General features: G+C 34.3%; 1 protein-coding gene across 6 annotated transcripts in view; it reads right to left on the bottom strand.

Moving 5' to 3' along the window:
* Window positions 1-6,014: 6,014 nt before the first annotated feature.
* RAD51C (RAD51 paralog C) overlaps window positions 6,015-15,075 on the bottom strand; it is a 36,987-nt gene continuing 27,926 nt past the window's right edge. For 3 of the 6 annotated variants that reach the window (XM_081272088.1, XM_081272087.1, XM_081272084.1), the window contains 2 exons: window positions 9,908-9,971; window positions 6,015-8,675 (listed from right to left, as the gene is read on the bottom strand). In XM_081272088.1, the coding sequence (XP_081128214.1) occupies window positions 8,592-8,675; window positions 9,908-9,971 (148 nt within the window). In that variant the 3' untranslated portion in view covers window positions 6,015-8,591. Of the gene's footprint in view, window positions 8,676-9,907; window positions 9,972-15,075 lie in introns of those variants that run through there. The other 3 variants (XM_081272085.1, XM_081272086.1, XR_014019444.1) reach the window with 3 other exon arrangements.

Genomic DNA, 15,075 nt, shown 5'->3' on the forward strand with positions numbered 1-15,075 from the left:
CTCTCTCCCCTCTTTCACTCTCTCTTTAAAAAAAAATTACCTTTATTATCATCTAATTTTTAATTATTTTTTACGTAGAATAAATATATGTAAGCATTCAGAATGATATTGATCATCTCCCTATTCTAGTCAGCAGATGACTAGAGCAAATGAAAACAAAAACCCAGCTGCTTTTTTAAATAAAAATTTAACAGGCAACTAAATGTGAAAACTGTTCACAAAGGTGTTTTCCATGCTTAGATAGTAATGACTACTTTATTCTTAGTTGAGCTGATGGAATTGAGCCATAATGACATTTGTGACTAGAAGGGAAGATGGAAATGATTCCATTAACCTAGAGTGCGGTAACATATGGTAATCATAGGTGGTAGAAGAGCTGTGTTGGACAAGGGTAGAAGTAAGCCATGTGGCACAGACATTATCAATTACCACACATGGTAACCATGCTGACATAATGTATCGTTTCCAGAAAGGAAATGATTTGGGCATATGAAGTGGTTTGCAGCCTTGTGAAGGAGTAATTTATAAATGACATATCTGGCACCAATACAGCACACATGGTTTCCAATAATTCTGCAAGATGAGGATTAAGATTTGATGAGACTCAACTGGTCATAATAGTGCATACCTGAAATCCTAGCAACTCAGGAAGCTAAAGAAGGAGGAACCCAAGTTTGAGGCCTGCCCTGGTAACTTGGCAAAACTGTCTCAAAATAAAATAGGGTTGCTCAGTGGCAAAGCACCCCTGGGTTCAATCCCTTGTACCCCCAACCAAAAAAAAAAAAAAAAAATTGATGAATCTCTATACCAAATAACAATACATCAGTTATTTGCACAAAGGCAGCAAATCAAAATATGTATGCAAAACACTTGGGTCTTTCACATGTAAAATTTTTTCTCAAATATTTAAAATTGTTATATAAAAATTCTGGAATTTTTTAATTTCTGGAAATACAGGCCAATAATGTTAAGACTATATGATATAAAGTCTATGGGCAAAGATTCAAAATTATATTTAGGGAGACAGAATTATAATTATTGTTTCAGGGTACTGAATTGGAAAGAAACAAAGATTTTAAAAAACTGTTTTAAGAAAATTTAAGCCAGGCATGGTAGCACATGGCTATAATCCCAGCACTTCAGGAGGCTGAGGCAAGAGGATTGTAAGTTCAAGACTACTCTCAGGGAGCTGTAAAAAATAAATATATAAATAAGCAAATATTCCTTCAGATGAGTGCAGGATGAATTGAAGAAGAGATTAAAGGCTGGAATCAGTTGGGCAATGGAACATAATGACAGTACAGGAAAGAATGGTATCTGTGGGAATAAAGATCTGAAATTCTTTCTCAGAAGGCACCTGAAGATACAATTTGGTAAGATCCAGCAGAGAGGCTCTCAGGTGGCTATGCCAGTTACCTACTGGTACAAGACAAACTATCCCAAATCTGAGTAGCTACAAAACTATACTATGTTTCATAACCCTGTAGGTTGACTGGGCTCAACTAGGTGATTCTCACATGCAGGTCTCAGGAGTTTACAGTCAGATAGTAGTTGGAATAATAGAGTATCTGGAGCCTCAACTGGGCATGATGTCCAAGATGACTTACTCACATTATACATTTTTCATTAAAAAAACAGTGAGTAAACACTGATTAACATGTAAGTATTTTTTCAAGATATTAATTTGATTGTGTTGCTAAACTGGCAGTTGATACTAGCTGATGGCCAAGAGCTCAGTGAGGATTGTCAACTGTAATGTCTACATATAATATCTCCAACATGATGGCTTGGGTAGTCACACTTATTATATGGTGGCTTGGGCTTCAAAAGTGAGTGTTCCCATCAATAAGACATAAGATACATAGCTTTTTATGACCTCGTATCATAAATCAATATCATTACTTTTATGTTACTCTATTAGTCAAAACAGTAACTAGGCCTCTTTTAATCAAGAGAACATAATATACTCCATCTCCTGATGGCAGGAGTGCTAAAGAACTACCAAACTTTTACATTAATGAATTTATGACAAAATTTAGCAAGTTGGACTTGGAGGCTGAGAAACATGTATGGATATTAACTATTATAATACATAAAACCAATACATAAAAACCACAATGACAGCTATGAATTTACAGTGAGAACTATTAATTCAAAGGAGACCAGACATTTGCACTGATCTGCCTTTAACTGGGAAATCCAATTATTAACCAGTTGATAATTTACATGGAATAACACTTGGTTACAATTAAATATTTAATGGCATCAAGTCAGGATAGATTTTATACAACTAAAAAAATGTAAAATCACAATATGAGATGTCATTTAAAAACTATCAAGCTGGCAAAAAAAAAAAACCCAAAATAATGTCTTATCAAGAGTGAGGCCACTCTTGGGCTGGGGCTCAGTGGCAGAGCGCTTACCTAGCATGTGTGAGACACTGGTTTCAATCCTTAGCACTATGTACAAAAATAAGCAAATAAAATAAAGGCATGATGTCCATCTACAACTACAAGGAAAAAAAAAAGTGAGGCCACTCTCAAAAATCACTGGTGGAAGTATAAACTGGCAATGTCTCAGGAGGACAATTTGGTAACATCTGTCAAAATTTTAAATGCATATACATTCTGAACAATTTCTTATGTCTTTATTAAAAAAATGAATCTCAAGGGCTGGGGATGTGGCTCAAGCAGTAGCGCACTCGCCTGGCATGCGTGCGGCCCGGGTTTGATCCTCAGCATCACGTACAAAGATGTTGTGTCCGCTGAAAACTAAAAAAAATAAATGAATAAAAAATTCTCTCTCTCTCTCTTTAAAAAAAAAAAGAATCTCAATATCCAACCTCATAAAAGTGATTAAATAATAGTAATCATTCAATAAAATGCCATTCAGTGATATTTTAATTGAGAAAACTCAACAATTGCTGATACAAAAAAGAAAAGTGCAGAATAGTATGTATGTTATTTAAGATGTGAGTGTTATATTAAAAATAGAACTGGGTGTGATGTTGCATACCTATAATCAAAACAGCTCAGGAGGGCTGGGGATGTGGCTCAAGTGGTAGCACGCTCGCCTGGCATGCGTGCGGCCTGGGTTCGATGCTCAGCACCATATACAAACAAAGATGTTGTGTCCGCTGAAAACTAAAAAAAATAAATATTAAAAAATTCTCTCTCTCTTAAAAAAAAAACAAAAAAAAAAACCAGCTTAGGAGGCTAAGGCAGGAGGATGGCAAGTTCAAGGCCAACCTTAGTAACTTAGTGAGATGCTGTTTCAAAATGAAAAATAAGGGCTGGGGGTTGTAGTTCAATGGGAGAGTACTTGCCTAGTATGTGTGAGGCACTAGGTTCAATTCTCAGCACCACATATAAATAAAATAAAAAGTCCAGGGGCTGGAGTTGTGGCTCAGCGGTACAGTGCTCGCCTAGCACATGCAAGGCCCTGGGTTCAATCCTTAGCCCCACTTAAAAATAAATAAAAAAATAAAGGTATTGTATACAACTAAAAAGTAAGTATTTAAAAAATATAAATAAATAAAAAAGGTCCAATGACAACTTTAAAATAAATGAAAAAAAAGGCTGGGGATGTGGCTCAAGTGGTTAAGGGCTCTGGGGTTCAACCAGTACCAAAACCAAAAGAACTGGTAGACTTTCTATCATTAGATCAGTTGTGTATGTAATCGATTAGTTTTTCTCTGAGCCTTGATTGACAAGACTTCTTGATACAAATTTTCTTTATATTATTTGGCTATTGGCCTTTGTCTTTTATCTTGTAGTTTTTAATTTTGAAATAGGTTAGAATACAATTTCTGTGAGTTCCCAAACCCTTCTGAGGGAACCCAAGTTTTATATCCTCACGGAATAAGTAAAACATAAAATCACAGAGTAATGGTATGTTTAAAAACTCACATTTTACTACACATAATGAGAATCAAATGGATAGTTGAAACACAGAAGGGCATATGTCAATGGTGAACAAAATTGGAAAAGAGGCAAAGGAATATACTGTGGTCAAAAATACATGAAATCTTGTCAACATATTTTATGCCAAAATCAGTTCTGAGGGAGCAAAATGTTCTGTAAATTTTAACAGTAACAGTAAATTTAGGCACTGATGTTAACTAAAAATACATATTATGAACAGCCAGCCTCTCTTCTGCAACTGTTTTTTTTAAAACAACAGAATATTTCAACTTTGCATCTCAAAACTGAAATTCAATGTCTTACAATGGGAACCTAAGTATAAAAATGTATTTATACTGGACTCTTTTCAATATTTTCAGTATTGATCATTTAAAGTAAATATTTAATAATACCTCTACAGAAATAGAAACCACAGAATTTAGACCAATGAAATTAAGCAATCACTTGGTCCTAGCTTGCTTGTAAATAAGATAAAGATATGACAAAATAAAGATGCCAAAATTGACATGACTTGTTAATGTCTCACCTGGAATTAGAATGCAAGTCTGTAAATCTATTCTTATGATCTTTCTGTCACATTATACTATAATTTTATCAAGATGCAAATATTTTAGTAAAAATGCTACTAAGAAAAATAAAAAAATAACTAAAGGGAAAATAAAAAATAACTACAGAATGAAAATGAATTATGATTAAATTAAATATTCCAAAGCTAAATCAGCTACCTACCCTAAACCTGGTTAGCAATGAAAGTCCATAAGTTTCAGAAAACAAAAAAGGTATTATTTTATAAAAACTTATAAACTACTAAAACATTTTAGAAATAATCCAAATGTCTAGCAACAGATGAAATATATAGTGTATACATAAAATGATTCCACTTAAATAAAGTATTTGAATTTAGCAAATTCATAAAAACAGAAAATGATTACCAGGAACTGGAGGAAAGAAGAATGAAGAATTATTACCTAATAGGTTCAGTTTCTGTTTAGGGGCGATAAAAAGTTTTGGAAATACTGGTGATGGTTGCATTACACCAAGAACATAACTAATGCAAATTAGGTGTACATTTAAAAAATAAAGATATTGTGTCCACCTATAACTAAAAAATAAATATTAAAAAAAGTAGAAATCTTATTTGAAATATTCAATAAGTAGTAGTTAAATGTGTTAAGCATTGATGGACAGATGTAAAGAAGAAAGGAAAAAAGCAGATAGGACAAACTATCACATCTATCTTATAAAAGTGTTAAAACAATGAATGATGTAAAAGCGCTTCATAAATAATAAAGTACTATATAGTGAGCTGGAGTTGTGGCTCAGTGGTAGAGTACTTGCCTAGCATGTGAGAGGCCCTGGGTTTGATTCTCAGCACCACATATACTTAAGTGAATAAAATAAAGGTCCATCAACACCTAAAAACAAATAATAAAAAGTAATAACAACAAAGCACTGTATAAACATATATCCCCACCACACACACACACACACACACACACACAAACACACACACAAGCACATTTGAAAAAACTTAAATTTATGATGAAAGATGTTGGTGGGATAATTTCTGTTTTATCCAGCAATATAGATCTCTATCTGCATTTGAAATGTTAAGCTCTGTCCTAAACAAAACAAAACCCTGAATTAGATTATGTGAATCTTTTTAATTAATTTTTTTTGTAATTGTAGATGGACAGAATGCCTTTATTTTATTTATTTTTATGTGGTACTAAGAATTAAGCCCAGTGCCTCACACATGCTAGGCAAGTGCTCTGTTACTGAGCTCCAGCCCCAACCCTATGTGAGCCTTTAACCTCTATATTTTATTATATACTATACCTTTAATAACTTACTTGGAATCAAACTGATTTTCCAAGTATATAAGTGTAGAAAGGGTTTCTCAAAGAGCAAAATTTAGAGTACTTATTCTTTCCAGAATGAATAATTTTTAAAAAATGTTTTTTAGTTGTAGATGAACACAATACCTTCATTTTATTTACTGATTTTTATGTGGTGCTGAGGATCGAACCCAGTGCCTCACATATGCAGGCAAGCATTCTACCACTGAGCCACAACCTCAAACCCAGAATGAATAATTTTTAAAGTAGACTGTATTAAACAGCCTGTGTTGTATTAACTATAGCCAAGGAATGGTAATATACTAAACTAATATTTTAAAAAAGAACAATGAAAATGTTTTCTATGTATGTGTGCAAATGTATTTATGTTAGCTTTCCATCACTATAACAAACTCCTGAGATAAGTGACTTATTAAAAAAAAAAAGTTTGTTTTGGCACACAGTTTCGGAGATTCTAGTCCATGATCAGGAGGACCCATTTATTTTAGGTCTCCAATGGGGGTGCTGGATGGCAATGGCAAGAGCAAAACTGGCAGAACAAAACTGCACAGCTCATGGTCAGGAAATAAAAGAGGAAAAAAAGGAGAAACTGGGGTCCCAGTTTGGGGCATCTCTTCAATAACATAAAGATCTCTTACTATGTCAGGTACAGTGGCATACACGTATAATCCCAGTGGCTCAAGAGGCTAAAGCAGGAGGACTTCAAGTTCAAATAGCAACTCAGTGAGGACCTGAACAACTTAATGAAAACTTGTCTCAAAAATATAAAAGGCCAGGGCTGGGGTTGTGGCTCAAGTGGTAGAGTGCTCGCCTAGCATGTGTGAGGCACTGGGTTCGATCCTCAGCACCACATAAAAATAAAATATTGTACCCACCTAAATCTAAAAAATAAATTTTAAAAAATTATATATGTGGCTCTGGGTTCAATCCCTGATATTAAAAAAAAAAAAAAGAAATCTCTCACTAGGCCCCACCTTTTAGTTTCCACTACTTCACAATAACACTTACCCCCATGAACCTTTATATTTATGTATGTTAAAAAAAAAAATCACCAAAAAGGATGATCATAGCAATGGCATGAAATTGAGTAAGGCAATATACATCTTTTCAATTTACCTTACTAACTACAAGATAAAGCCTGCATGAAGCACTGGTCTGCCAGAAAGTAAGACTTCTAAACTTCTAAGCTCATAAACTGGGAACAATAGATATAATCTCACATCATGAATTAAAACCAAGTAACAGAAAATGCTAGGGGAAAAGTTTACAAACTGAAGAAGAAATAATAATCTTTGAAAAATTAAGCTTTTAAAAAAATAAGGAGGCCCGGTGTGACAGTGCATGCCTGTAATACCAGCAACTCGCTGAGGTAGGAGGATCAAAAGTTTGAGGCCAGCTGGGTACAGTGGCACACACCTGTAATCCTAGAGGTTCAGGAGGCTGAGACAGGAGGATTGTGAGTTCAAAGCCAGCCTCAGCAAATTATCAAGGCCTTGTCTCTAAATAAAATACAAAAAAGGGCTAGGGATATGGCTCAGTGGTTAAATGCCCCCAAGTAATCCCTAGTACCACAAAAAAGTTTGAGGCCAGCTTCAGCAATTTAGTGAGACCCTAAGCAACTCAGAAAGACCCTGTCTTCAAATAAAAACCAAAAAGGTCTGGGGAAGTAGCTCAATGGTAAAGCACTACAGGTTTAATCCCCAGTACCAAAACAAAACAAGAGCTAAGGAAGCTGCACCATGGCTCAGTGGTAGAGCACTTGCCTAGCATGGGCAAGGGCATGGGTTTGACTCCCAACATTCAAAAGAAAAAATAATTTTTTCTTTCTTTCTATATAGAAAACAAAGTAAATTTTGTAAATGTATTCAGAAATATTAAGAATCAAGTACCAGACAATTTTATATGATTTGGAAAACACTCAAAAATCCAAAATTTTAATTTATCCAAGCAGGGTTAAGATTATTCAAAGAAAAATGTCAATACATCTATAATTCTAGAATGAATAACATCATGCTTCAAAATGTAAAAATAAATAATTGCAGGCTTATAACCTTACTCTAAAATGTTTTAAACAATTTCTAGATAACTGCATCAAAATCTTTCCTGTAACATTTTAAAATAACAAAAATTAAACAAATGGCTTAGATTTTAGAACTGAATTCATTAAAATCAATTTGATCATCTAAAATTTGCATCCTACCCATAAAACTGAACAGGATATGCTGACTCATGGTTTTTACTTTACAGTAAAAAAAAAAAACAGGTTATTTTAAAGAATTATTAAAACTTCATTTAAAGAGAACAAGTAAGGGGGCTGGGGCTGGGGCTCAGTGGTAGTGTAATTGCTTGGCACGTGTGGAGCACAGGGTTCAATTCTCAGCACCATATATAAATAAATAAAATAAAAGTCTATCAAAAACTAAAAAAAATTGAAAAAAAAAGAACAAATAATATTTTAAAAATCCTTTATTCCTATGATTTTTCTAAGCAATTGGGAAAAAAAATTTACTAGTCTGAACAGTAAATTCAGATCGGCCACATGCGAGTAGCTTTCCACAGTTGGAAAATGTAATACCTATGTAAGTTACCTCTTACTGAATGGTACTGAAAATGAAACCAAAGCAAAATGTAATTGTAGAACACTGCTTTAGAAAACATTTTTCAGAGAATCACATTCCTTAAATACTTTTCCCATTTACTTCATATAATCCTGATTCATTCATGTTATTGTGTTTATACTTTAAAGTAATGAGTATACTACAATGAATTTCACATCAATATATTTGTATATTGTAGATTTGTTTTTGGGTTACTGTTCTTCCTCTGGTTCTCGTGACCTTTTCCGGGTATTCGATGAACCTTCTGTGGCAATAGCATCTCTAAATCCCTGAGGCTGAAAAATGAAAAAATATGCAAACATGTTTTAAGAACATTTAAAATAAAGACTGGTAGACAAATATTTTTAAGTATGAAAGCTACTTTTTTCTTGAGATAGAATTTATTAACCATTGTGAATGAAGAGGATAAGCCTTGTGGCTGGTCCAAGCCAGGATTATATTGAATACTTATTTACCACAAATACAGAAAAAAACACTACATTATAAAAATATCTTCTAGGCCAGGCACATTGGAACACTCCTGTAATCCCAGCAGCTTGGGAGGCCAAGACAGAAGGATTGCAAGTTCAAAATCAGCCTCAGCAACTTAGTGAGACCCTAGCAACTTAGTGACATCCCATCTCTAAATAAAATATTAAAAGGGGCTAGTGATGAGGCTCAGTGGTTAAGTGCCCCTGGGATCAATACCCAGTACTTTAAAAAAAAAAAAATGTTTTTTAGGACTGTAAGTATATGTAGCTCAGTGGTGAGGCTCCCAAGCACCCTAAAAACAAAAACAAAAGTTCTCTAAAGAACAATCAGAAGTTCTCTAAAGAACAATTCTCAGAAACTTTATGGTAGCTATGTTGGAAAACATGAAATAGTTTGTACTAATTCTTAGGTACTTTACAAATTTATTTTCACAATTAAATACTTCTAAAATAAAAAGTTTTCCAAATAGGCTATTTCAAATGCACCTGGGTAGTGCAAAAATTAAATGGTTAATTCAGCTGCAGAATCTCCATTTCTGTTTTTGTCCTTATACAAATGAGATGCCAAGATATACTTGGGCTCAGCAATGTTGATAAATATGCATATTTCAGCCAAATATGTATGTTCTATGATGTGAATTCACAAGAAAATTAACATTTTAAAGTGTACTATATTTGGTGGCTATGATAGATCTATAATATCTACAGACCAAAAAAAAAGGTAATGTTGGTATTTTTTCTTTTCTGAAAATCTCCAACAACTTTCACTTTAAAAATCTTTAATATACTGACATTACATATGCCATGGAACATACTACCCCAAAATAAGTATTTCCTCTGTTCTTAAGAATAAATTTTAGTCCAATTATGACTACAATATTCTGTATATACAACTATTTGGGGGATGTTCTAAACATCAAAAGCTGTCCTCAAATATGTTTGCTGCCTACAGAAGCTAACAAAAGCAATCTGTAAATGATCTCTTCAGATAATTACTGCCCACCACACCAAAATCACACTAATCAAAAAATACTGACTGTGATCTGAAACAGTACTGTGGATTCCTTTTGGCTTGGTGATTTGTACAATGTTGCCAACCTGCTTAGAGAAAAAGCATACAAATATATAACTTTATTAATTACTTCATATGACTGATTTCATAATTTATGCTAGTTTACTGTAATTCAATCATTTGGTTCTTAAGACACAGAAGGGAAAGAAACATAAAAAATATTCTCCTGCTAGAGGAAGTGGCACATACTTGAGTCCCAGTTATCTGGGAGGCCCAGGGAGGAGAATAATTTGACCCCAGGAATTCAAGGCCACCTCCTAAAAAATTAAAAAAACTCCCCTCTAAAATTACCTATACTTATGCAAGTAATAATTATAATAATATAATAACAATAGATTGTTTATATAAATAAAATTCCAAAGCAACAAAAAAATCCAATGATTCAAATTAATTAGTGTAGATACAATGAAGATGCCACTTATGCTAAAAGGAAAGGTTAACAGAAAATAATGATAGGAAATTATTATTAATAAGAATTAAAAGTTATACTGTATGATCCCATATATATATATATATATATATATATATATATATATATATATATATATATGAGACATCTCTTGAAAAACTATCACAAGACTACAACCAAAAAGTTAATAGGCACAGTGGCAAACATCTGTAATCCCAGCTACTCCAGAGACAAAGGCAGGAAGATGGGGATGCAGTTCAGTGGTAGAGTGCCTCCTGAGTTCAATCCTCAGTACTAAAGGGGGGAAAAAAGCTAATAGTTATTACAAGGTGAAAGTTGCTTATTCATTTATATATTTATCTACTTTTTCACAATCCTTCTGCAGTATTTGTGCACTTTTATGTGTTTTTAGAAAAGCAGTAAGATAATTTCTTGGAATATAAATGAAAAATTTATGATAAAAAGATAGGAAGATGCACTGTTTTAAAATGATTATATAAAAGAAAAATCAGTGTCATGACAGAACAAGATCTGTTTAGGTAGAATTTTATTATGTACTAAACAAAGTAAAAAGTAAAACTGAAAGTAGTTAAATAAAATCCTAGCTGGAAGCAGTGGGAGATGAGTATAATCCCAGCAGCTTAGCAGGTTGAGGCAGGAGGATCTTGTTAATTATATTCAAATAATGTTAACAGAAAAAGAAGAACTTTAAGGCTTTTAAAATTTACTTTTAAAACAGATATAACAGCCACAATAGCCAAAATTCAGAAGCAACTCATGTTCATTGACAGATGAATAAACAAAATGTGATATATACATACATAGAATATAATTCACTCTTACAAAGGAAGGAAATTGGAGGGGAGTGGGTATGGGAGTAGGAATGATAAAATGAATTGAACAGTATTATCCTATGTGCATATATGATTATATCACCTGTGTAAACTCTGCATCATGTACAGCCAGATGAATGAGAAGTTATACTCCATTTATGTAGGATATGTCAAAATCTATTCTACTGTCATGTTAATGAATTAGAATTTTAAAAATATCCTTAACTATTAAAAAAAAAAAAAAAGAAGCAAATTGACTACGCACTGGAGCATACAGATAATTCCGATTTGAGCTAAAGCAGGAGAATCCCAAGTTTAAGACCAGGCTCAGCAACTTATCGAAACCATCTCTCAAAATGAAAAGGACTGAGAATGTAGCTCAGAGGAAAAGCACCCGTGGGTTCAATCCCCAGTACCAAAAATAAATAAAAAACTAAAATTCTAATAAGAATGGTAAAAATAAGCTGGGCTTGGTGGTATACACCTGTGATCCCTGTGACTAGGAAATATGAGGCAGGAGGATTGAAAGTTTAAGGACTGAGTGGGCAATTTAGCAGACCCTGTTCCAACTTTAAAAAAAAAAAAATACTGGGAGTGTAGCTCAGTGATATATAGCACACCCAAGTTCAACTCTCAGTATCACAAAACAAACAAATAAACAAAAAACCCATAAAGGCTAAAATGAGTCAGCTTCTCAGGAGCTGAAGCAAGAGGATCACAAGTTCCAGGCCAGTCAGGACAACTTAATAAGACCTTGTCTCAAAAAAAAAAAAAAAAAAAAAAAAAAAAAAAAAAAGGGCTGAGGATGTAGCTCAGTGTTAGAATCCTTGATTAGCATGTGAGGCCCTAAATTCAGTCCCCAGTATTGGGGTGAAAAAGGTAAAATGGTAAATTTTGTGTCTACATAAATGCCATTTAAAAAAACTAATAAAATAAAATGCAGATTCTAACTTAGAGAAGTAAATCACAGACTTTCAGGGTTATAAGGATCATTTATTTGCACACAATTCAACACTGATTTGTTTTCAAAGTTAATTCAAAAAAGACATTTTGGTTATGATTTGTTACCTCCCTAATTTCAAAATTATTCCTCTCTTCAAACATAATTCAAAAGAAAAGCAATTAGAGACTATGGTCCATTAGCTTTCTGTTCTAGGTTTGTACTTTCAGGATGAAAACAGCAGAATCCAAAATGTCATGTACTCTACAATTACAACTTAACATACAAATAAAATAACTGCTAAGTAATACGCAAGAAAAGAACATCTGTGTTAAGAAATGGGATCCTTAAGTTTTTTCAATGCTTTAGGGTTGATTTTTTTTTTTTAAGAGGTACTGGGGATTGAACCCAGAACACTCTACCACTGGGCTATACCCTCAGTCCTTTCTTTTTAAAATTGTTTTATTTTGAGATGTTATCTCATTAAATTGCCCAGGCTAGCCTTGATCTTCCTGCCTCAGATTCCTGAGTACCTGGGATTACAGGCATATAGGCTTTGATATTCTATCTTTAATGCATAAATATTAAGATAAATAAAATCACTTTTTTTAAAAACAGTGCTGGAAAATGAAACCAGGGTCTTGTGCATGCTAGGCAAATGCCCTACTATAGAGCTATATTCCTTGTCCTCGATAATTACTTTTTGATTCAAGAAAACAAAAATTAGCTAACTTGAACAATTAATATCTTAAATCACCTCACATCACCAGTTTGTCCAAAAAGGTACTCGATGCTTCTAATTTTTTCTGAGAAAATTATTAAAGCAGTACTAAGCTTTTAAGAAGTTTACATATTCATTAAGAAGCCTAGCTGAGCTCACTGGCACACACCTGTAATCCCAGCAATTTTTGAAGCTAAGGCAGGAGGATTGGAAGTTCCAGGCAAGCCTCAGCAACTTGGCAAGGCCCTAAGAAAATTAGCAAGACCCTGTCTCAAAATAAAAATATTAAAAGAGCTGGAGTTGTGGCTAAGTGGTAGAGTGCCCCTAGGTTCAAGCTCTACTATCAAAAAAAAAAAAAAAAAAAAAAGAAGAAGAAGAACACTTAAAGAGAGATTAAGATTTCAGATTGACGGGCTGTGGTTGTGGCTCAGAGGTAGAGTGCTTGCCTAGGATGCATGAGGTACTGGGTTCAATCCTCAGCACCACATAAAAATAAAATGAAGATATTGTGTCTACCTAAAACTAAAGTAAATAAATAAATATTTTTAAAAAGATTTCAGATTGACAATCTACTCCAATTTCTAGGTGAAAATAAGTTTTTAAAATGATATGTCTGGATCTCAAAATATAGTCTCAAGCTTCCCCCTTCCCTTGCCACTGGGGATTGAACTCAGCAGGCCTCACTACCTCGGAGCAACATCCCCAGTCCTTATTTATTTATTTATTTTTATTTTGAGACAGGTCTTACCATATTGCCAAGGCTGGCCTCAAACTTATGATCCTTTTGCTGCAGTCTCCCCAGTTGCAGGAATTTACAGGCATGTGCCACTGTGCCTAGCATCAAGATATCTTTTTAAACAAGAAACTGAACTAAAGAATCACTTGGCTCAAGGCCCCAACTGTGATGAAGCTTAACATATGGCTGAACTACATAGTTTGGGTCAGGAAGAAACAAGACAGAAGCACAATTTGTGCTCTAAAGCTGAGCACACATATGAAACACTGTGTGGGGGTGTTGATATATTACTCCACTCTACCACCAGATCTTCTTGGCAAAGAGTACTGTAATTCTGAACAATCTTGGCCTCATATTATCATGAATATGCAAATTAGAGGAAAACCCACATAATATGAGGACACAGATAAAAGCATTTCTTTTAAGAACTTTTGGAATATTATTCCATCATTAGCCAAAAGTTAGAAGTCAGATGTTACTGATAAAGGATGGGGGCTGGGGTTTATAGTATATTTAAGTTCAATTCCCAATATAAATGTGGCTATTCAAGGGTTTTCAGTTTTTTGTTTGTTTTTTGGTGGTACTAGGGATTGAATCCAAAGGCACTCTAACACTGAGCCACACCCCCACTCCTTTTTAATTTTGAGACAAGGTCTCACTAAATTTCCAAGACTGGTCTAGAACTTGCTATCCTCCTGCCTTAGCTGGGATTACAGGCATGTGCCACCTTACCTGTCAGGTTTTCAGTTTTTTATCTCAAAAAGTGTTCATTTTTATAACTGTTTTCCTCTGATATAAGTTTCTATTTCCATCCTTTCAAGAGAAACTAAATTTTTTTTTTAAAGAAAGAGTGAGAGAGGAGAGGGGGAGAGAGAGAGAGAGAGAGAGAGAGAGAGAGAGAATTTTTTAATATTTATTATTATTTTTTTTTAGTTCTCGGCAGACACAACATCTTTGTTGGTATGTGGTGCTGAGGATCGAACCCGGGCCGCACGCATGCCAGGCAAGCGCGCTACCGCTTGAGCCACATCCCCAGCCCAAGAAACTAAAAATTTAAAAGCATATAATATTTCGTGCAACATTGGGTTGAGAGGTGTAGCTCAGTGGTAGAGCACATGCCCAGCACATATGAAGCCTCAGGTTTAATCCCAGACACTCAATTGACAGTGACTTCAGCTGGGAGTGGTAGTACATTCCTGTAATCCCAGTGGCTCGGGAGGTGAGGGAGGGAGGAGGATCCCAAATTCCAAGATAGCTTCAGCAACTTAGTGGGGCTCTAAGCAACTTAGTGAGACCCTGTCCAAAAAAAATAAAGAAAAAAAAGATTTCATACTTTTTTTTTTTTTTTTGGCACTCAATCACTGAGTCACATCCTCAGCCCTTTATGTATTTTATTTAGAGACAGGGTCTTGCTTAGGGCCTCGCTAAATTGCTGAGGCTGGCTTTGATTAATAATCCTCCTGCCTCAGCCTCCCAAGCCACTGGGATTACAGG

The sequence above is a fragment of the Spermophilus citellus genome, assembly GCF_964194105.1.
Source record: "Spermophilus citellus genome assembly, chromosome: 17".
Taxonomy (NCBI): Eukaryota; Metazoa; Chordata; class Mammalia; order Rodentia; family Sciuridae; genus Spermophilus; species Spermophilus citellus.